The sequence below is a fragment of the Macrosteles quadrilineatus genome, unplaced genomic scaffold (genome assembly GCF_028750875.1).
Source record: "Macrosteles quadrilineatus isolate MER2022 unplaced genomic scaffold, UCM_ALF_1.0 Scaffold_41__1_contigs__length_1036756, whole genome shotgun sequence".
In the NCBI taxonomy this organism is placed as follows: domain Eukaryota; kingdom Metazoa; phylum Arthropoda; class Insecta; order Hemiptera; family Cicadellidae; genus Macrosteles; species Macrosteles quadrilineatus.
Window position 1 is genome coordinate 502,531 of NW_026542634.1, and position 23,785 is coordinate 526,315.

General features: G+C 31.2%; 1 protein-coding gene across 3 annotated transcripts in view; it reads right to left on the reverse strand.

Annotated features, from left to right (window-relative positions):
* The window catches only part of LOC129005890 (calcium-binding mitochondrial carrier protein Aralar1-like), a 49,350-nt gene that overhangs the window by 20,293 nt on the left and 5,272 nt on the right, over window positions 1-23,785 (reverse strand). The window contains exons 1-8 of one of the 3 annotated variants that reach the window (XM_054434927.1): window positions 22,086-22,180; window positions 11,382-11,444; window positions 10,719-10,858; window positions 10,276-10,391; window positions 9,429-9,568; window positions 5,846-5,992; window positions 4,116-4,257; window positions 2,917-3,010 (exon numbers count right to left, since the gene is read on the reverse strand). In XM_054434927.1, coding sequence (XP_054290902.1) covers window positions 2,917-3,010; window positions 4,116-4,257; window positions 5,846-5,992; window positions 9,429-9,568; window positions 10,276-10,391; window positions 10,719-10,858; window positions 11,382-11,444; window positions 22,086-22,103 — 860 coding nt within the window. In that variant the 5' untranslated portion in view covers window positions 22,104-22,180. Of the gene's footprint in view, window positions 1-2,916; window positions 3,011-4,115; window positions 4,258-5,845; window positions 5,993-9,428; window positions 9,569-10,275; window positions 10,392-10,718; window positions 10,859-11,381; window positions 11,445-17,284; window positions 17,403-22,085; window positions 22,181-23,785 lie in introns of those variants that run through there. The other 2 variants (XM_054434925.1, XM_054434924.1) reach the window with 2 other exon arrangements.

The window sequence follows — 23,785 nt, forward strand, 5'->3', positions numbered from 1 at the left end:
TTCAGATAATGGAGCAAGAGAACTTCTGATGTTTTCAGTATTGCCAAAACCACAGAAGAAAATTCAAATACAAACAAAAGAAATTCTAATAATTTATAATCATACACTAAAGTTAATGAGCTTCATATACTAGATTATATTCTATAATTTAAGAAAACAAGGCATAACTTTGTTATGGAATCAAAATATATGATTCAAATATTTGTTACTCAGCGTCAACAATGATATAAAGTTTCTCAGTACATTCCTAAGCACAATACATTCTCTTACAGTGCTCTTAGTTACATTTGCAAATATAAATAATGTGATCATGACTCTTTTCAGTGGTTCAATATAACTACAATATCAATAGCAAGTTAGTGTAGTTCAAACCCAATTCAAACTTGTCAAAGAAACTAACAATTTGTGTCAGTTATAGTACAAATAAATTATGCAAACGAGCTAAGATAAGTAATTTTCAAGCCTAGTAGAGGGAACAATACTATATGACATTGGAGTAGCATGAGTAAAGCAATTGGGTGAGATAAGCGGAAAACGGAGAAATAAAAACCAAAACAGGTTGAGTAGAAACACACACAATAGACAGAATAGCACAATAAATATCTTTTGAGATCACACAGATTGTCTAACTGCACCTACTGTAATATACACATAAGAGTGTTTTTTGCAAATTAATTCCCTCACTGCAAGTTTACAAAGAGTCAGAAAATTGAATTGTAGTTTTAAAATTAACGACTTAACAATAATAAAGGCACAGTTATCCAAAATTTTGTCGTCATGTAATATTTTAAAAGCCTAGCAGAAAGTATGTTTGCAACTTTATGTGGATATGTCCAGAAATAAGATACAATCCATTCTGATTCATTAGTTGTGAGAATTACATAGGCGATATAAAAAAAAATTTATTTTGGGGGGAAAACAGTGGGGGGGGGAATTTTTAATTTGAGATTGTGTGTCATTAAGTTCTTAATTTTCTTAAGTTCATAACAACTAAAGCTTTAATGAAAACTTTTAGCGACGATATGTTTATGAATCCTTTTATTTTCAAAAATGCCAACCATCATAACCACAGACAGATTGATCCAATGCTGTGAAAGGTTGAAACCCATGGAATCTAAGCTAATCTGAATATTCTATGTGTTTCTAGTTATATATCAAACGTCTCACACCAACCACATCCACGTATGGGGGTCATCAAACGATCGAGTGCTGACCATCCGTGCAGCATCAAAACAAAACAAACACTGTTAAAATAACGAATCAAACTGCATTTGAATACCATCTGTCACATGATTCAGCTTTACTATAGATAAAATTGAAACCCTTATTGAAAAACATTTAATTTTAATCCTGACATGTACAAATTGTACAAGAGTGTTGGAAAAATGACTGGATTTGGTTTATTGGTATTGGTTTATTGAACGAGTGTATAACATAAAGGAAAAAAATATTTCTTGCATAAATATAATAATATATCCCCCAATCACATTAGTTCAAAAGTTAGAAACAGTTCTTTCCAAATACAAATTATTAATAAGTAATAAATAAATACGTAGAAGGGGAGGAATCTATACTAAGTATAGTTAATTTTACTTAACCCTAGAGTAAATGCTACATTACATACACAAATAGGCAAAAGTCAAAATATATAATATGTAATAAATGAAATTATTAAAATATCTTGGTTATGTTTGCTATCAACCTATTAGTTTGCTAAAAGTTTTGATCTAGTTTTGTAATTATTATCATTGTATTTGATCGTATTAATACAATCAACATTATTTCAGAGTGTATTTAGTGTATCAAGATAATTGGATGAAATACAGTAGAACCTCAATTATTCAGACTTCAAAAATCAAGACCATCAATAATCCGGATTTGTCTCTAGCAAGAAATAAAATTTTGTACAGTATGTTAAAACGAATTAGACTTAGCTGCAACAAAACAAACCACTAACGCAGTTCAAAAGCATATTACATGTTTTTTTTTAAAGCTCAAATATGTAGTGTCTGGTATTTTTACTGTACATGGTACACATGTTGCTTTAAATTAAATACGGTACAGTGTTTGAACATAAAAGGTGCGTTTTCCTCCAACTTCAGTAATCGCGCTGTGTGCTATGTGGTTGGTTAAGCTCAAGAACGCAGCGTGGTTAAGGAACGGCGTGGTTGAAGTAGGACGCAGCGCTTAAGTGTTTTCATAGAAATCCACCAATGCGTTGTGTGACTATCTGATTCGCGGTACCCACAGTAGCGTTCTGCTATGGATCGGAGAAAAGATGTGTCTCAGTTTCATGTTGATGGTCAAAGAAGAGATGGACGAAGGTGTAGACATATCGCTAGCTCTACTGTACAACAAGCGAAAATGCTGTAGTGAACTATTTAAATCTATGGTAATAGCTATGAGGGTGATTTTAGTAATCTTATTAATGGGCACGCGATGGACAATGAAGTAAAATTAGGAATACTTTGACTTAAGGTTAACTTGTTGCTGCGCAGTTAACAGTTAGTCACGTACGGCGTCACTAACATGGGAGGAACACACTCCCATTGGTTTCAAAGAGTTCGGTGGCTCCGGAAACTGCGTAGCTTGAAGCACACTGATTAACTGGCTTAATCGTGTTGCTAAGAAAACACATCTTAAATATTTTTAATTCATCTGTCTTTTTACCTAAAATAGAATATATAAAATAGTGGGTGCTGGCCCTTTATAAGGTAATTTCTATAATCCGGATAATTTGATAATCTGGATGGGGTCCTGACCCAATTAATCCGGATTTTTGACGTTCTACTGTATGACATCATTTGAATAATCGTGTCTGAAGATATTTCCAGCTCAAAATAAGAAAAGCTTAAAAAAATAACTAAATTATGGTTAGTACATTCTAAAATGTTTAAGCCAATTACAGTAACTCACGTAGTTTGGTGAAGCAGGTGACACAACAGGAATAATATGTCCACTTCAAGAGGGGTTATTTGAGACATCATTTGGGCGGAATACAGGAACTCTTCTGTAAAACGTAAACAAAACAAAATAACCTACCACTCCCTTACATTTACCTAACTGATAGTGGAGTGATTTGATTATATAAAAAATAACTGTTCCAAAAAAGAGCATCTAAAGGGTACCTCCAAAAACCCGTAGTTCTTTTCTTTGAAGCATTGATTATAAAAAGCATTGGTTTTTACAATCAATGTTTAGGACTACTGTAGAACAGTTCCAAAATTGTCTTAGGGAAAAGCCGCAACTACATTTTAAAACTAGTCTAAGTATTTGGTTTATAATCAAACAACTATGTAGGATGGTGAAATTAACTAAGCTTTTTTTCCAGGGCAGAAACATAAACAAAGAAAGTGTACATATTGTATTTTTTACCACTAAAGGAATGTAGATAAACTAGTACAAACTATGATGTGCCGATGAGTACTTGGACCTTTCTAGTTTTTTTGCATGATTTAAATAGCAGAGCTTACATATTTTATAAAATCTGATAGTGTAACATCAGAACAGAGCTTTGTTTGGTATATCATCGGTCAACAAACACAATAATGTATTACAAATATTTTTGAAAGTACTATGATTTTTAAATGCAGGCTAAAGAACGTATCTGCATTTGTTAAGTTCAGTGGAAGAATAAAAAGATAAACCCTATAAGAAACTTTGTGCTGAGACTAAAAGCTTGTCATGAGCCAAATTTTTGAAAATAATAATCAGGCCCGCGGTTTGAATGTGATGCACTATGAGCCTGAGATATAATTGTGTCCCTTTCCACCACATTGTGGGGAGATTTTTTTCTTCCATACGCTTACCAACAAACCTAAAACCTCCTGCCCTGGGCCTGGGCTCATTTACAAAAGCAGTCCTGACAATTACTCATTTTTAAACTATATGTATAAGTATAACTGTCTAAATTTCAATTTATTTTTAGTTTAAATATCCTTTGTGACGTGTGAACCACATAACGTAAAAAAAAGTATGAGCCAGGACAGTGCAACAATGAAAATACGCAGGCAAAAGTTTAGTTGCGAACCCTGAACATCATAATAATTGGACTATGATACCTACTCAGCCACACACCTGCCTAGGGAACTTTAGTTCCAGGAAGATTAATTTACCTTTTGTCAACTCTAGGTCCTTATGGCCGTTAGTTGCATTGAGGTAGATTCTTTTGACCAGCTCCATATTGTTGAGTAGTGAGTTGAAGGCCATGAAGTAGGGGAAGCTGACCTTGTGACCCCCCTGGCCACCACCTGCGGCCTGTAGAAAAAGAGAAAATAATCTTACAGGGTCAAGGGTGGTAAATTATTTTGAAATTCAGTGTATATCAAGATATTCCCTGTTGTTTGGATTGCACTTACCCATTTTATAGTTAAAGAACTTGTCCAGAAGGGGGAATGTGAATCGCAAATAAAAGAAAACTATGTAGCAATAAGCAACCCTAATGTTCCCCTGTATTATGGGAACTGATCATGAATAAAAACCTCCCGTTGCTACCTATGAACTATTACCCCATCTCTGTAAGCAGTAAATAGAGCAGTGACAGTGTAAATCCAAAAAGGGAATTTACCTAGCCCCATTCTGAATAATAAAATGGAATTGATGTCTTTGTAGGACAATATAACAGTCTGAATTGATTCAACTGTTTTATATTGTATAATTAATTTCTGATGTTATTGCAGAATAACGCCATTTCCTATTAATTTAGTAATTAATATTTTAACACAGCACCCAATAAATTAGTGTGTTATTAATTTGTACTTTATTATTAATGGGCCTGTCTCTCAATTAAGACATTTTTAAATACAATGGGTCAATCTTAGATAATTAGTATAAAATGATATTGCATTTTAAATCCTGGTAATATACTTGCTTGTAATCACAATGATTTTAATTTTTAAGTTTAACACAAAGGTTATTGAATAGAGTTACACCACAAATAGGGATGGATAGGTCTCAAAATTTTGGGAAATTTTAAATCTCGTTCTACGAGACGAGATTCTATTTTGGTAAAGATTTTTTTCGAGACAAGATTGAAAATTTTTTTTTTTAATTTTTAAATTTAAATAAAATTTTAAAATTTTAAATTTTAAAATATAAAAACGCCTGCAGAAAGTCAATGCAATACCCGCAATACAGGAGCGTGTTGATGTTGCGTTTCTTTTGTGAAGGCATTTATATTTAGTTATTAATTCTTTACATGGAAATACAGTATTGCTTCAATTGTTTTATAATTTTTTTTACATAGCAAATGATTAGAAGTTTTGTTAGTGTAAGCAGCGTGAGACATGTTTTACTACTGTAAACATAGCCAAAATAAGTCACTCCAAAATCATTCTAAAAATAACACAAGACTGAAAAATTGTTACTTGATACTTAACTAGTAATACTGTTGTTTTAGTCTTATAAATTTGATATTTTTCAAATTTGAACTATATACTAACTGATATCTCCATTTTTGCTAAGCCTAAGAGTTATTTTTAATAAGCTAGGTCTTAGGCCTTATTAATATTTGTTTTATATACTTATGTTTTTATTAATGTATTTTAATAAAAGATTTTAAATATGTTTGTCTATTATTATTTTTTTGTATTCAACCAGTCTGTCATAAATCAGTAGGTATTTAAAAATGTTAAAAAATCAGGTTAAAATGTGGAACGTGCATTTCCTGTTATGTATGAGAAGGGAAATCCTGTCTCGATCTGGTCTCGAAATTTTATGAGAAATAAAAAATCCCGTCTCGTCTCGTCTTGAACTAAAAATCCAATCTCGTCCATCCCTAACCACAAATAAACATGTTTTACACTTGACAGAAGGATGTCTATCAGTAAAATTAAAGTTTGGTTACCGCAACAAGATTGTCCTGGACTTCTCTAGTCAGCAAGTGGCTTTTGATGGATGCCATAATATCTCTGAAGTCCAGGGCTGATATGAAGCCAGACCCTTCTTTGTCAAACTGGCGGAATGCTTCTGTCGCACATTCTTCATGAAAATCCTGAAAAATGCGGCAGAATTTGAAATGGTGTGTCTTTATATGTCAACAACTCTGAAGGGAAAGTAAAATTATAAGGCAACATTGACTTCATACATAAGATAAAACGCATACATAAAATTACTGGTATTATGCATGCAAGATCAAATTAAGAATGAGAAAATGGGGAGTTTGACAATGTTGATGTACCTTCAAGGAAACATTTTCTGTAAGCCCCCAGTATAATGCTGATTTTACAACCCTTACCTAATAATTTAGTATATAAAGCGATATATACATAAACATTAAAGGTAAAAAATTTATAACAGTTTTATCCATTATTGAATCTATTAAAAATTAAAATGAATAAGCAATTTTGTTTATTCGTAATATTGGAATGTAAAAGCAAACATTTCATTTTAAAGGTTAAACAGATAACAACTAATGTTAATTTATTAAAGTTCACAATTAATTAGAAAATAAATTATTAGTCAATATGAAATTATTTAACCTTTTACAAAACAAATTCTAAGAGTATGTTTCAAAACAACAAACACAAACTATTTTTGTGAGATAAACATCACATGTTATTCCATCATATCAACTTTATATAAAATAACTCACTTTATTCTTAACAGTATCCATATCACATATAAAAGTAAAAAAAGCCTTAACTAATAATACTGAGCAACAGCTAACACAAATGTTCAAGCTGAACTGAGAAACAAATGCGGTAGAGGAGGGTTTAAATGTAATGAGTATTACATCATTGAGATGCAAGATAGGTAGCTTTGAGTCATTGACTTGAGATAAATATTGGATATGTAACTCGGTGCATGTTTACTTAAGACATTACATGCTATCTCAGAAGTTTTATCTCATCAAATGATGAAACTTGTATCATTTTCTGATGAGAGTTTAACGTTAATAATTACATTTGAAACTATTTGGATACAAAAACTTATCAGGGTAAACAAAGACGCTTTGTGGCTTCATAATAGTTTCAAAAATCAATAACCTATGGGTACCTATTTTTTACAATAAAGTAATATTTAATGGGTAATTTTAAACATTAAAACTAGCCAATGTTTTGGCCTTAACTATTGTAATTACAATTCAATTATTTTTTCTATTTGTTAATTTTAGAAAATAGTCTTAATGTTTTTGTAAATGTTTATAAAAATGTATTGATAACATTTAAATAATGGCTTTGGTTCTACACAAAAATAAAAATAGAAGTTTGCAGTCTAATTTAAATCTACAAACCAAATTGACATTAGCGAGATAAATGTACCGTATTATTATTACAAACTATAAGAGAGCAATTCAGAGCATAAAACTTTTACACTTTGTACAGTAAACTTATATGCTAAAAAAATTTTGCAAAATTTATGACAGCTAGCCTGGCCATACTACTGGACCGAATTACACGCGGTTGGTACCAAATGAAAGATATTTTCCTGTAGATGTGCAGAATCCTTTTATAAATTAAAATAAGCTCAAAAATAAGCACAAAAAATGGATTTAAAAAATTAACATGGGTCTTATGGGTTGCCATTAGGGGTCTCAATCCCGGGCCTTCAATCCAATCCCGGGATTTCGGGATTCGTCTCAGCCGATCCCGGGATCCCAGGATCAATCCCGGGATTATATAATATTATGGTTTTTAACTTTTTAGCCATTTTAAATGAGCTAGAAGTCCCCTTGTTGAGTACTTTAATGTTTCAAACTTTCGCCAGTGTTACACTGTGTCATGTTTCCATTTTCTAAGTAAATAAATATTACCACGCGGAACTTTCATTGCCCGTATTTCTTATTTACAGTGTTTAAATGTTGATATGTCACTCTAGAATATAATAAATACATTAAAAAAATCACGAGCAACCGCACTCGCACGTAAGCTATACGTGTTACGCTCTCGCTAACAGATAGGTTAAAGATAGCTAAGAGAAAAAGATAAAATGGGAAGAATTACGAGTAGCAGCGTAAAATTTTATTTTGACTTACAGCAATAAAACAATATATGATACTGTAAAACAATAAACCATATGCTTATGTAGTAGCGTGTGTATGAAAAAAGTAATTTTGGATTGTAAGAAATTTAATCACCACTCTAATAACCAAATACGAAGATGAAAGTTATAGACCCTAAATATAAGCAATCTTAATAATGAGATTATAATCGTGTGTTTATAGTTATATTTTATGGCTTCCATGAAAATAATACTTAAATTTCCGATTGCAATGTTATGTTTGCTACACGAATTGCGTTGTTTACGTTTAATGTCAAAAGTAAAACTCAAAATAACTTATAGGCCTACTGTAATTAAGTTCTAAATAATGTAAACAGAAAGTAAATCCAAATCGTCTAAAAACTGAAACATATATTTAGGCCTACATCCGTTCGCCTATTTGAGTTTAATGATAATTAAATTTTCCAATCAAAAAAGATCATTACTTATACCATTTCATATAATCGTCCTAAAAATAAAGAGTATACGTGTTTCAAGTGTTATTGGACTATTTTTATTAATTTTCCTTAAGTAAGTCCTAAAATTCACAAAAAAATCTATATAAACATAGGTTTTGCAATCCCGTTAATCCCGGGATTAAAAGACACCAGTCCCGGGATTTCTAGGTATCAAAAATCGGCCGAGATCCCGGGATTGAGACCCCTAGTTGCCATGTTGGTGAAGAAATAACAACAAAATATTAACAGAAAATCAAAACAAATGGAAATTCCAATCACATGTTTTATTTACAGCGTGGGGTGAAAATAGAGATGTTCGCACAAAACATACTTTTGGTTGAGTTTTCGACCATGGGGCGAGCTCTCGTTTAGTTCTAAAATATATTTAAAATGCATTAGACTCCCACTCCTTCAGACACATTCAACCGAGCCCTTGTTTGAACTAAGAAAAGTCAGAACTACCACGAGTTACTACAAATATTAATAAATATATTTTAATCCACACATTATGAGCGAAGTACTTTATTTAAATTTTGCTACGCTTTAGCCTTGGAATTGTTTTTTTTTCATTACTTTAGACTAGGCTAAGTGGTTGGGGTATGTCACTTAGATAAAATCCATTTGTGGTTGGCATGATTTGAACCTGGCACCTCCAGGACCGTAGTCCCGCGCTCTACCACTTAACCAGCTCGCTCTCCATCCTGTACAGTACTACAGAAATATAGCAAGTACTAACACAGAAATGACATATGTACATACCAAACAGCGTTAGACAAACAGTTTGTAATTGTTTACAAGGCTATATACAAAGTGACTTGTGTGTGTGTGTGTGTGTGTGTGTGTGTGTGAGAGAGAGCGTGAGTCACCAAAATTTTGCTGCTCGAACGGGAAGGAGTCCACTGCACATATTTATTTTTTAGGACTAGTTGCGGAAAACAGACTTTGGAATTTTAGTATACCCTACAAAATACTACAGTATTTAGCACTTACATGAAGAAACTGACTAAACTCAGCATAACTGATCACTCTCTTCTTATCTTTACCAAAATACAAACTGATGAAGTTGTTGTCGACATGCAAAGGCATTCTCTGGTATAGTTCGGTTTTGCTTATCACCTCCAAGAACTCCTCTGCAACATAAAAGTTAACATAATGATCATCACATAATAATTCAGTGTTTGCATGATAGAGTAGAGCTTGAACAGTGACTATTTCACAAAACAAAAACAAAATATGTAGCCATCTTTACTTCACATAACTTTGTGGGCAAAATATTTAATTTTATATAAATAGGATTTATATTATAATAACAAATAACTTCTTCAAAGCATGTTGGTTTGGATTCATGAAATCATCTTTCATAGCTCACAGCTGGCTTAGTATTGAACAATGGGGGTTTCGATTTTGTTCAAGCTGTTGCGTGTTTACACAAATATATAAATATATTATAATCATAGATGTGGTTCCCTTATAGGTCTTTTATAAATTAAATTCTTTGTTTCCCTCTAAAATAATATTTCCCTAATATAGTTCTACAAAATCACCATTATGGGAAAGTTGACAATCTTGCCATTTTTTAAACCTTATTTGTTTAACATTTCTGGATATATTATAAGTTATAAACAGCAGTTAAGACAGAAAAGAAATTCACAATTTTAAATATTGAATAATCACAAATGATTCATTCAATGTAAAATATTTTGGTTTTCTCTAAGTGTCTTGCAGGATGGTAAGATTCTTGAATTTAAAAAATCAGTTCAACAATCTGTAGAAGAAGCCAGCTGAATTCTAATGAATAAGAAATTAAATCAAAATTATCACTTTAAAACATACTTACTGAAAGATATCATCCCATTTCCATTAATGTCAAACAGTTGAAAGGCTGTTTTATAGAGTGCATCAGGTACACAGAGTAACCCTTCAAAGGCCTGGAACTCGGCAAATGAAATGAGGCTGCAAAAAACAAAATCATACTTGTTAGATATCGTTGATGAGTATCAATACTTGGTCATTTTACTAATCACTAAGTGTTATTTCAGCTGGTCTCAATAAAAGAACAATTGAGATTGAATACCAGTTGCAGTTTTCTTATCATTTTTTTTATTTATTTTTATTTTATGTGAATAGATTGATCAAACAAGAAACTAATACGGTAAACATTTAATAAATATTTGGGAATTTCACTATTTGAATAAATATTGAGAAAAATTAAGAAGTGAAATAAACCATTGCATGATATTAAACCGTTCTAGTAATGATTTTTATAAAATGTAAACTGACCCATCTTTGCTAGTGTCGACAATGCCAGCCAGCAGTTTGATGCTCTGATCATTTCCACTGCCAGGAAAAAGTCCAAGAAAGTCCTGAACAAACTCTTTTGCAGACATGAATCGTTCGCCATTCTTTTCTGTGTGAGCATACTGTAAAATTGAAACACATCAGTACATGTACAGCAATGAATGGTTCAGACCATAATTCAATGTATGTTACAGGTGCCTTATTTTTGACAGTGATATGCAGACAAACTGCTTAAATAAATAAAAGTTGTAATTATTAAATCATCGTAAATCATCGAAACACTGCAAAAAAATCCAATACAGTAATGATTACAATGAATAAAGCAAAAGTATAAAAAGTAAGTTAAATAAGAGATTCCTAATGTTTTTAATTATATTATTTATAGGTACTGTATATTATATTATATTATTATTAGATACTGTTATAGAAAACTTGTTTTATATTTTCTCAATGCAGCCATCAAGAGCTTGCATGATACCAAGCTTTTATTTTAGAAGCAGAGTTATGTACAGAGGATCAATATGAGGATACAACTCAGTTTACCATTTTCTTCAAAACTTCATATCAAGGTATAAAAGTAATTCTCTAAGCGATCCTAAAAGTTCTTTTGTTTTTTTGATCATCTATATAACTGCAATGTCTTACCTTATTGAATATTTCTTGTAATCTTTCAGTGCTTACTCGTTTTGGATAGCCAGTGGATGAACCCTGAAACAAAAGAAATATGTTGGAATACTGTAGTTTTAAACATCTTATCTTGAAAAATTAGTTTATTAAAACGTTTTTATTAGCTCGCTTTTTTGTCTGTTCAGTACAAATTTTGCAATCGATTTTAAACCAACTTCCCGATGAGCTAGAGAACTTGAAACACAGCTCACAAATGGATGACGATGCAATATTAAATCATTTTATTTTCATATTTCCCATGGGCTACACCCCATGGACTTCCAAATGTTTAATGTTTACATTTTGGATGAATGTAAATATATCAATTAAAGTCAGTTGTAAATACTTTAATTTGACTGTTTGTTCAAAGAGCAGAGGTTAAGAAGTACAGGCTCCTGAGGGATTCTAAAGTTTTATGATTATGAGAATAGTAGCTACAACATGTGATTACAGTTAAAAAGGTTTGGTTATGTATTAATAAGTCACAAAATATATGTTTAACATATTTACATATTTACATATTTACACATTAAAGACTAAAAAATATAAAATAATTTTTTTTTTAATACCACGTTTTTAAACACACTAAAAAGTAGAAAATAGTTTATAAATATGTGGGGAGAATAAATAATTAATTGTAAGATTTAAAACGAAAAACGTGGGGCGCATGTAATAGATAATAATAATTCAATAGGTTAAGATAATCGTAAAGTAGCCATTGCAAGTGCCCCACGTTTTTAGTTTTAAATCTTACAAGTATTTATTCTCTCCATATATTTATAAATTATTTTCTACTTGCGTTTAAAACATGGTATTTAAAAAAAAAATGTATTTATAAATTATTTTAATTTAAGATTTAAAAAATCTTTTTTGTTTGTTTAAAACTAAAAAACTTTTACAAATTATAGTAAGCTATGTGAATAAACGTGGTAAATAAAAAATAACTTGCTTCTTTTGACCTTGTAACAGGATTACTCGACATTCAGTCAAAACTAGTTTTTACATGAGCGGCCATCTCCAAACTAAGTCCTTGTTCTACTTTTTAAACTCAAAATAACAGAGAAACTTAATGGGTTTCTTTAGTACATCTTTGAGTATGAGGTTTACAGGCAGAAATAAGTTAATTAACCAGGTTATTCATAATTAAATGCAATTCAAGGCAACGGAACTAAATGGTTAGCTGCATCGCTCTGAATGGCACTTCCCCGCACAGGATGTGACTTCAAGGCACTGCCTCAAAAAAGAAAATGTTGCTCAAGTGATGATCCAAAATAATGTGCAAGCTCAGGGGATGCTCCGAAATATTGAGCAAGCCCAGGAAAGATTCAAAAATATGTTTCGGAGCAGTGCTAGGATCTCAAACTACAAACTATCAGGACCAATGACCCCTACTCCTTCTCTACATCCTTTGCCATCTCTCTAGTTCCCTACTCAGATAGAAAGGTAGTAATGTACACAAGAAAAAACAGTAAATAATACACACCAATTTTCCTTTGAACGATTTTCTTAAAACTTCCATAAATTGATACATCTTTTATCTGGACATGTATGCGTCTTACAGGCAGTGTTGTAGTGGGGTGAGATGGGGAAGGTGTGGGAACACCGTTCCAACCTATATATTGGTATGCTACCCATATAGTTTTTGCGACAATCGTGAGCTTTCCCGCACGGAGAAATTTACAACTACACCACTACATACAGTAAAGAGAGTAGCTAGTTCTAGCTTAAAATGGTAATGGAGATTGCCAACCTCTAACTCATGTCTCTAAGGAAGAAAACAAGCTAGAATTTTAACTAAGAACTTTAACTAAGAATTTTAACATTGATAATTATTTATCTTGTATAATCTAATTTATGTGCTTCTTGAAGAAAAATCATTGCTGCAGCCTAGAGGAAAATTCTTACTTTTGACAAGATATATGATATTAACAACATTTACTGTACTTATACTATACAAAAAATCCATACAATATGAGATACAGATTCGTGGAAAATAGGGTAGGTTGAGGTTTTAGCCATTAGCTTGACCAAGAACAACAAGCCCAGTAAATTGTACAGTATTATCTGGAATTTGGATGGCTGCGATTCTTTAAGCTGTGGTCTTGGTTTGAGCGAGTTTCTCACCGCTGGGTTTCTTTTATTAATATTTTCTTTAATTCTTGATTTAAAAACTGGAGATAAATTTAACATGGGGATGGAATGTCTAGTTGTATTAATAGTCCAAGATACTATCCATGAGCTAACATTTGAACCGAAATATTATCTTTCTTGTACAGAGTATGAATGATACCAGGTTTGGGTCAATTATTAATTGCAGCGTTGATATATTATAAATAAATGGTAAATTAAAAATTATCCAGTTCCATAATAACTTGTCAGTAGTCAAGCTCAACAAATATGCTATCTTGAATCAAGCCTTTTATAAGATAAGATTAGCCTTCAGTCACTGAAAACACGAATTAACTACATTCCAATCCATGGGATCTTGACATAAATTATTGATAGAGATAAAACTATTCTATCATGTTTAGGTTTCTAGCATAGGTATGAAAGCAGCATTTTCTGGGGTGCGCAATAATTCGATTTCGGATGAAGTGCTTTAAGGTCTCGACCTGCCCCTATTAGGTAAGATAAGATAGGTATGAAATAAATTCAAGGGGTAATCTCTGGGTCTATAGCTAACCTGATTACTATCCGATAAGACATTTGAATCGTTTAATCCATTTAAAAAATGAAACTATTTATTTAAAATGGTAGGCTAAATAAACCTTTAAAATGTTGCTAACCTCAAACAATTACAAAACCTACACAAAATATTGAGGAAAAGGAATATGTGTTGGAATTTACATTTAAAATAAAAACCCTCCATCAGTTAGGGTTAGAGAAGTGTAATAATTGTTAAACATCTCTCGAATGTTAATAAATGGTTGTGCTAAGATGATTTTCACTTATTATTACTGTAACATTAGCTTTAAGTTTTAAGGCAATGTTTAAAAATATAAATGTCTACAAATAAAAGATCTAGTATTGGATATTGAAATATTTTAAATAAATTATTTAAAAATCCAATTGAGTCCAAAAATTGAAAAATACGAAAAAGGTAAAATATACAAAGTTATTTTCTGTCTGTTAAGGGATTTTAACTTTTTTACAGCTGAACTGACTACCGTTATATGTAGATTTTACATACTAAGCTACATGTTTCAAATAGCCAATAGAAGTGATGCGGAAAAGAAAGTAAACAAAAATGTAAGATAACATTTAATATGCAAAGGTCAAAATATGCAAATTTAAATTATAAATCCAATCCAGAATAGAAACTATTTATGGATAGTGAATTATTTAAATTAATTTTGTTCAACATAATTCATTGTAAAAGATTATAGGCCTAATGTATTGGGTCTATAATTTTCTAAACGGCATTTTATTGCACCAATAACCTCCGCTATGCACCTGGTGAAAGCATACATCACCTTATCATCATACACCCTAAAGACTAAGCTAGTAATATAGCCTGTATACAAATAAGTTTAGGGATGTGTCTTTGTAGAGACACTAGAGACTATAATATGGAGGGAAGTGGGGAGGGAGGCAACAATGTGACCAATATTGACATTGGACATTGGGACATTGGGGCATTGAAAGCATATTTTCATAGAAACACAGAACATGAAGGGGTTCTCCAAGTCATTTGGACCAATTACACCCCGCGCACAACCATTTGATCGGTCTTGTACTATCTTGAATGTTCAGTTTATATTTTTGGTAAACCCTTGTGGTTGAAATTTGTCATAAAAAGGTAAAGACAATCTGTTTTAACAGTATGCATTTAAAAAATAAACAAGTTTACGTTAAAATCGCTTGGGATGTAGATGAGCTTAACTTTCTTAACACTTGAAATTATAAATGTAAACAAATAACCAACTGATAACTAGAAGGAACATTACCGGTACAAATTTTTAAAAGTACAAGCTTATAAAGCTCTAAAAATAACTTGTTATAAGAAACCCTAGATACACGAAACTTGGCTGTATGTCCAAACACGGAACATTTGAAAATGATTGAAATATCACAAAACATTATATGTGTTATTTTTTATGGTTTTTCTTCTTAAGATAGCACCCGGAAATTCAGATTGATTAGATCACTTTCTACAATCACAGCAACAACAACATCTGAAATTAGTGATCATATGAAACGTTATGGCTATCTCCTTTGATCACAGCAACATGGTCGCTATATCCTACGATCACGGCAACGTCGTGGCCATCTCTGACAAATAGGGCATCCTTGTAATACTGTATTACTAAATATCCCCACCCCAGCCACTAAATATCCCCTTAAAATTGTAAGATTTGCCTCAATTAAAATAACTTTATTTTTAACGAGTACTTTAAGTTTGCTGATACAGGGAAGTAAAAAGTGTTTTTAATTGAAATGTTGATAGCTTAGTATAAAACCAACAAAAATGCCAAAATGTCATTAAAATATAAATGTCTATTTATTCTCCATAAAAATATCATAGGAATTTTTAATTTAACATTTTTTTAATTTTCTCTGTAACCGTTAGGCATACAATACGCTTTAATATTCTAAACTATTTATTTTATAAGCTCTACAAAATGGTTTGGAAAGAAATTTAAAAATTATGTTTTAGAGGTTAAAATTGGTTTTCCTCAGTTTTGACCCTAAAAACATAAAATCTATAAATTTCTTTCATAAAACCCTGTTTCCATAGTCCGGTCATACCAGTTCGCGAACTCGTTTGAAGAAAGGTAGGTTTAAACGTTTGTAGTGAATTTCATGAAATTCGGATATATAATATTTGCTTGAGTGAATTATAATGCATTATAATTTTTGTCTGCTGTTCCTGCTTTGTTTTATTCCAGCAGCCGGCAGTTTTTTTTTATTACCTATTTAGCTAATTATATTTATAGGTACTGAGCTAGCTGTACTTAAGCAAAGATTTATTTTTACTGTGAACTTAATTCAATAAAAATCTAATTTAATCTGTGATATATTAAAATAATTTTAAATTATAATAGTCAAACCTTAATATAACGAATTTTAAGGGACTAAACAAGATATCCTACACTCATCCTTCACTCATATTTGGGTTAAAATACGCACATAGTGGTGTCCCCATCTTAAATAATTGATAATTGATAATTGATATTGGTTATCAAGGAATATTGAGGTATGTCAATTTGAGGTTGGATGGACCATGAATTTGCCAAAGGAAGTTAACATGAGATAAGATAAACCTACTCATGTTACATTTATATCTAACAGCACAACTTTGCTTTAACATTTTACCTGACCATCTTAAAACTATGGAAAATTCTGTTTGTTTACCACTGTTACAATGACTCGTGTGACAAGATTAGTTATGGGAACCCGTGTCCATTTAACTTTACTGTACAGCGGTTCATGTTATATACAGACTTATTTAAGTATTTAAAGGGTAAATACTTATATTATTAGTTCATCAAGACAAAAACAGACGATGTACGATGTAGTTTAAAACAAATAACATTTAAAAAATTACTACTGCCTTATTATTTACAAAATCTTCTAAATTTATTTTACGTTCTTCTTGTATATAGAGAAGAAATCAATGCATTTTACCTAATATACAAATATCACACCATAAAATTTATTATAAGAAATCACAAATTAATTTAAATTGATTGACACTTAGATACTTTAAATAATTGCTTAAAAAATCAAAATTTTACAAGGAAAAAAATCTTAAAACATTCAAAGTACCGCTGTATGAATTCAGGTTATTTCACTAATATTGACCCCTAATTTATTTGACAGTAAAAACAAGAGCAGCAGTTAAAAATAAATCCAAACAATGTTAAATAAAAAACACTTGCCTCCATAACACTGTTATCCATGGTGCAACAAAATCACAAGAACATACAGTAATTAAAACTTGTTATTAAAAAAGTGAAAAAGTGTTTGTTAAAAAACTAGTGACTAGTGGAGAACACATATTATTGGGATGGGAAGAGTTGATCCTGTTGTCTATTTTGGCAGTACATGTGGTAGGTAGTGGGATGGTGGGGGGGGGGTTTCAAGGTCAACAGCTGATTATCAGGTGATATCAAGTATGTTATATCACTCTCCCCACCAAACTGTCATCTTAATGTCATCTATTAACTTCGTGGCCTTTGACCTTGCTTGTTTTTTCAGACTAAATTTGAAATGAGATGTTATAAGCATGGATTAACTGATACTTCATTCATTCACCTTTAGCAAATGTCTTTCATTTCTCAGAATACTAATGAGACACATCATTTGCAGAAATCTCTTTTACAATAACAAACATATTTTTCTACCTACCCTGTATTATTAAATGTTATTTTCTTTACACTTTAAATGTTGATTCTGACTTAAACCAATTGAAATCTTGATTAGTTACATAGTGATGAAATCAAAATCGTACATCATTCACAATCTAAAATTATAACTTAACTCTTAGTTATAAAATTTTAAATTATAATCATTATTAATAAAAGTGGGTAATTTGTCAGATATTTGTTAGAGGAGACAGCCGATATGTGAAAGTAACTGACAAAAGAAAATATTTTCAGGTGCAGTCACTTATATAAAATAGTTCTATAAGATTCAGAGAAAACGCTCAAAGTGTTTAAATAATTTTTGTTTTATTGGTATAATTTTAAATGGATATTGTGTTATTTTGGTGACATAATTATTATAGAATGGTAATAACACACAGCACTCTTAACACTGACATTACAGAAAACTTTATTCAGAAGCTTGTCCTTTGACTTCCGATAGGAATGGGGAAAATCACCAAAAATATTTCCAACTTACGAGTGATAGGAGGTTCAACAGCTATTGCATCATCTCCAACTAACCATCAATAAGATTCCTTGGCCCTACATAAATTTGAAACTGTAAATAAAAATCAAGTTTCAAACTTTGTGAACAATAAATTTAAAATCATAAAATGTACAAAAATTTTAAAACACAAAATGTATATTCGTAATAATTTTTGTACGCAAGAATGCCAAGCCAACAAAACTTAATGAATACATATATAACAAAGTACTGTTCAAACTACTGAGCTATGAGCTTTGATCTATGCAATTAGAATATTGATTAACTACCTTCTCTACAAGCACACTAAAATGTATAACTTTCACAACATATGTTTACAAGTTAAAATAATATCATAAGGTAGCCTAAGAGTAACGTATTCTCAGAGTGATTCAGCATCAGAGATGTAGTCACAGAGAGATTAGAGTGATATAGCATTAGAGCCAAACAGCACTAGTGTCACAACAAAGTAATAGTTACACGCAAGCAGCAATTGCAATGTTTCTCTGTTGACCAAATAGAATTGCTGGAAATAAACAACCAGACCCCCCCACAAAATCAAAACAAGAAACAGTACAATCAAATAGCAAGCCTATAATGCGCTTATACATTGATTGTTGTTTTTTTTTAGTGTTATGAATAAAGAATCTGGAAGGCTATGGAATAAAGATCGATTTAATATTGCTGCTCACATTTTCACACAATTCTGTTTTTATAGTATTGTCATTTTTGAAAACTTGTAACTGTCATTTCACAATAAAAAGGGCTTTAACTTATGAAATTATAACCTCGACAAACAACATAATTTTGGGTTCTTTCTAGACCCACTCTAAGCAAACAACTTTTCCGGTGCTTGAAAAGAAGAAAAAAATGGGAATGGAGATGGGTAAGGCATGTGGCTAAAGAGGCAATGGAGTGGGACCTGGCTATAAGCAGGAGAGTGGAATTAAATTAAATGAAAATTAAATTAAATTTCAAATTTATTTATTTAAGAGGCAAGTCCTCTCTACCTCTCTGAGAGTGGAAAGACCAAGACACACGTGGAAAAGGACGTTGGTTGAGAACTGAAGGAGAAAGGGAAACCTGGGAAAGCATCAAGAGGGAAGCAACCAATAGTGTCCGATGGAGGCCCTATGCTCCAGGAGGAGTCAACGGGATTAAGTCAAGTCTATTTGGAAAGAAGAAAACTGATTTAAGCAGCCAAAAGTATATATAATCAATGTCTCGGGTTGGCAGGCAGTGTCGAGTTTTGAGTGAAAATATTTAGCCTCAGACTTCTGTTTTGGCTTGTCTCGCGAGTTTTCCATTTATGTTTCAGTATCAATATATATTTTTTTTTCTAATCTAGACAATCTACTTGATTTTCACTTAGTTCCTGATATTAAATAATAAATTTTAAAGACACTATAATTTCGTATTGGATGATTGAGAACACCTAGCAACTGAGACATGTAATATTTATTTGAACATATTTGAATTCTCCTGTTTAAGGTTTATTGCAATGAGGGTATTTATGTTTTTCTATGAGAATACTGCTAAAGAAACACAGACCATTTGCTACATTATGCATTTAAAACATTACGTTCCACACTACAAGACAAATAAAAACATAGTTGGATTCAAACTATTTTTAACAACTTGACATAATTCCAAACTGCTCATTGTAAACTACCTTTTGTTTACTCTAAGTACCACAGTAGCTGTAGTAAAAGTAGGCCTACGTTCACAATAGAACAAGAGTTGAAGGTTGTCATTTTATTAATTTTTATGTTTTGAGACAGGGTTGTCATTTAAATGTATAGTTTGATCCACACTCCGAGAGAATAACATTGGCTAAATGAATGCTTAAGGTTTTTTCTATGAGGAACAAAATAATTTTGATTTGAATACAGGGTTATTACAAATGATGTTCATGATTTCAAACATACATAAAATATAGTTTTATTTGTTATACAAAGAAATAAAATGGTTACAACTTTTGAAAAACTCAAAAAGTTTTGACACAGATACACAGAATTGTAAATGCTCGATACGGGAACCCCTTGTGGTACGACCGATGTCAATAATGTAGTCAAGCTCTTGCTAGACTTTGAAAAGTGTGTTCATCTATTGTTTCGATAGCATTGGTAATCCGTTGCTGGATCTCAAGTATGCTATCTGGTGGTGTGTACGCCTTATCTTTGATGTATCCCCACAAGAAAAAAATACAGGGGGTGATGTCCGGAGATCTTGTAGGCCAGTTCAGGGGTGTGTCATTATTCGGACCAGGGCCGGGGATAGTCGGACCACCGAGCTCGTTCCATATCTCAGGCAGCGCATTGTTAAGTTCAGCCCTACTACAAGTAACATTCAAATGCAGCTTTTCTCTTAAATTTCAAGTGTCACTTGCCAATATCGTGGTTACTAGGAGGATAATCGTTAAACCTGGTTCTAAAGTGTCGTTGCACACTAATAACAGATTAGTTAATGTAATATTACAACTGACAAAAAGCTTTCCTCCCTTCAAATTCAGCCATTACACAACACTTACAACAATTGACTTGACAAACAGCTGATATGCACCCGAACCAATGTAAATGAAACTTTATGAGTTTTTCTTTCCAATGGTACCAACTAAAATAGTCTTGAAACAAATTAACCCAGTAATATTTATAATCAAAATCAGGAACATCATTTGTAATAACCCTGTACATGTCAGACAAAAATGCTCACAATGCATTATCTATTAATAACCAATCTATAATGGGGATAGCTCCATTTGTACTCTGTAATTCGATACACTACCAATCTTGAGACTCCAATCATTAATTATGACACATTTTTTCTTCAAGAATCAACTATGGGATAACTGTGAGGGGATCAGCTAGACAAGAGAAAATTAAATCTTTGTCCCTCAACCAATACATAATTTCAGATTATTCAAAAGCAATTGTTATTCAAGATTTGTTGAACAAAAATGTATTATATATTTAAATGGTTGTCTTTTTAAGTACCATTTGTGAATGATATAAAACATTTATGGTAAAAAATAAAATAGAGTAAAAAGCCCAAAAACAGATTTTTGGAGAACACAATCTCAAACAAACCCTTTTACATGGTCAAACTGGGCTAATTTAATAAATCATTCAAATAGATGATAATTTGAATGTTTAATTTAAATTTTTAATTGAATCCTCAAAAGTAAACAACAGTTTAAACGAACAGTTTTTCTCAGGAAATCTATAACATAAAAAGTGCAATGGTCCCAGACCTTCGTCTTACCAAAACTACTCATTTGTTACATTTTCAAAAAGAAGTAGGCAAGTAGGCAAAGTAGGCCTATTTCTAAATTTTTTAATATTATTTCTTTAGGGGACCCATGTACATGTTTTTGTCTACTGTACTTAATTTTAACATAGCAAAGTTAATGAACTCACTGTTAATTGAATAGGGGAAAATTTGCACTTTAATCAAATCTGTCCATCCCTCAACACAGATTTGACTCCTGTTACATAACATAACACAGTTCACTTTAATATTGATGCAAAATTATGTGCTTTCAGTTATGTTTCTATAATAAAACACTTCAGAAACTAGATTATTTTCTTTAAATGGGGCTTAACTAATTTAACATTAACTGTTGAAAATTGTAGAAAACATTTTAATTCCCTTTACAAGGCTAATGTGTCCCAAAAAATATCAAAATAAAACTGTGAAAACAATTTAAAAAAATTAACTCTCTCACAATGTTACTTTGAATAACATGTGATTTGATTTTTAAGAAATTAATGGCTTCACTATTAGTAACCTAAAATCGTGCATGATAAAACTTCAAGTTGTAACTGTATTTACCTTTGACTTATTTCTCATGTCTTAGCTCCTACTAAATATACAATATGAAAACTGTTCCACAAATTCGGTACAAGATGAATTACACAATTACGTTATGATACACATCTTCCCACAAATTAAAATCACAATTGTCAGCTCCTACGGTAGTTACTGAATGTAGAAAAGGAAAGATACAACAATTGTATCAGCACTCTTTGAACTTTAACCCAACATTTGGGTTGATAACAAACTTGATTTTGTTCCTGTTCGTTCAAGCAATAATTGGTTGAGAATTCGTATCATTTTTTTTAATTTAACAAACTACACTATGGTATAATTATAAAAGGGCTATGAAATAATATCAGAATATGTCCTAATTAAATGTAGTTCAAGTTTTATTACACATAGACATTTAAGCTTATAGAGATGTTGAACTTTGAAGTAGTCATATTTAAAATATTTACATGCACATTTTGAGTAAGAGTTTCATAATCTCCTGTTTTATTTATTTTCTACTACATATTGATTAAAAAAGTTTGTTGATAAATGTTGTGTTATATAATGAAAGGTCGTGTATTTTACATTATTAATAGCATCTAGTAAGTGTAGTCACGATTGCTAATAAAAAAAATGCAACAACAGTTACACAAATTATCAATGGTGAAAGGGTTTTTAAAAAAATCACTGAGTGCTTTAGCCTAGTTAGTAAAACAAGTTTTTTTTTCAATAACAGATAAAATAAAATATTGAATAACTCAAACTGAGATATAAGGTAATGCAATTATATCTTTTAACAAAAGCTCAGTTTTTACAATATCTATTACAAATGTTTTTAAATTTAAGAAAATATAATACTTTTAAATATGTACATTAGCTACGCGGGTCCTTTTCAAGATAGCCTACTGTAACTTTCTTCTTTCTTCAAGGAACATTTAAAATGTTCAAAAACTGAATAATTCAAACTGACATAAGAGGAATGCAAAATGCATATCTTTTAACAAGAGCTCAGGTTTTTAAAACAATATTATCATATTATATAATATTTGGCTACTTTAGAAATAAGTACCTACTTAAAAATCTCTATATTGTTAATATTTCACAAAATAATCAATAAGTGTGAGTGGAAGTACTTTGGCACTGAAAAATCAAGTACCAAAAGTTTGGTAGTTATCATATAACTATACTCATGATCAAGTATGAAGAATGTCACGCTCACGCAACAAATTATACTCTCAAAAACTTTCTGCTAACAGACAATTAAGAATCTGAAATAAATTTAATGTTTATTCTTTGTTATTAAGTTTAAGATACTCCAAGCTTCCGGCCATCATTATTACAAGCTAGTTCATGTAAAGACAAATCTATGTCTTATAAATAACTGCTTCTTATGATGTTTTGCCAAGAGTAGTTTTGCGTCATCATGCCAATAATCCTATTTGATAAGACCTAAGAGATAAGAGAGAGTGTGTATGTATAATGATCTGGGAGGTCAAGTGGCACTTTTAATGGTTATGACAATTATTAAAATGCCATTAATGATACTGCCGAGATAAGTAGCTGCAGAAAAGTTTAAAGTTAAAAACTGTCTTGAAAAACCAACTTTTTAAAAAAACAATTTATTGTTAAGTACACAGAAACTGAGCAAAAATGAATTTCATTCAGTGGTATGCGATATAATTAATACATTTTTATAGTAGTAAGTTGTTCCACTAAAATTTAAC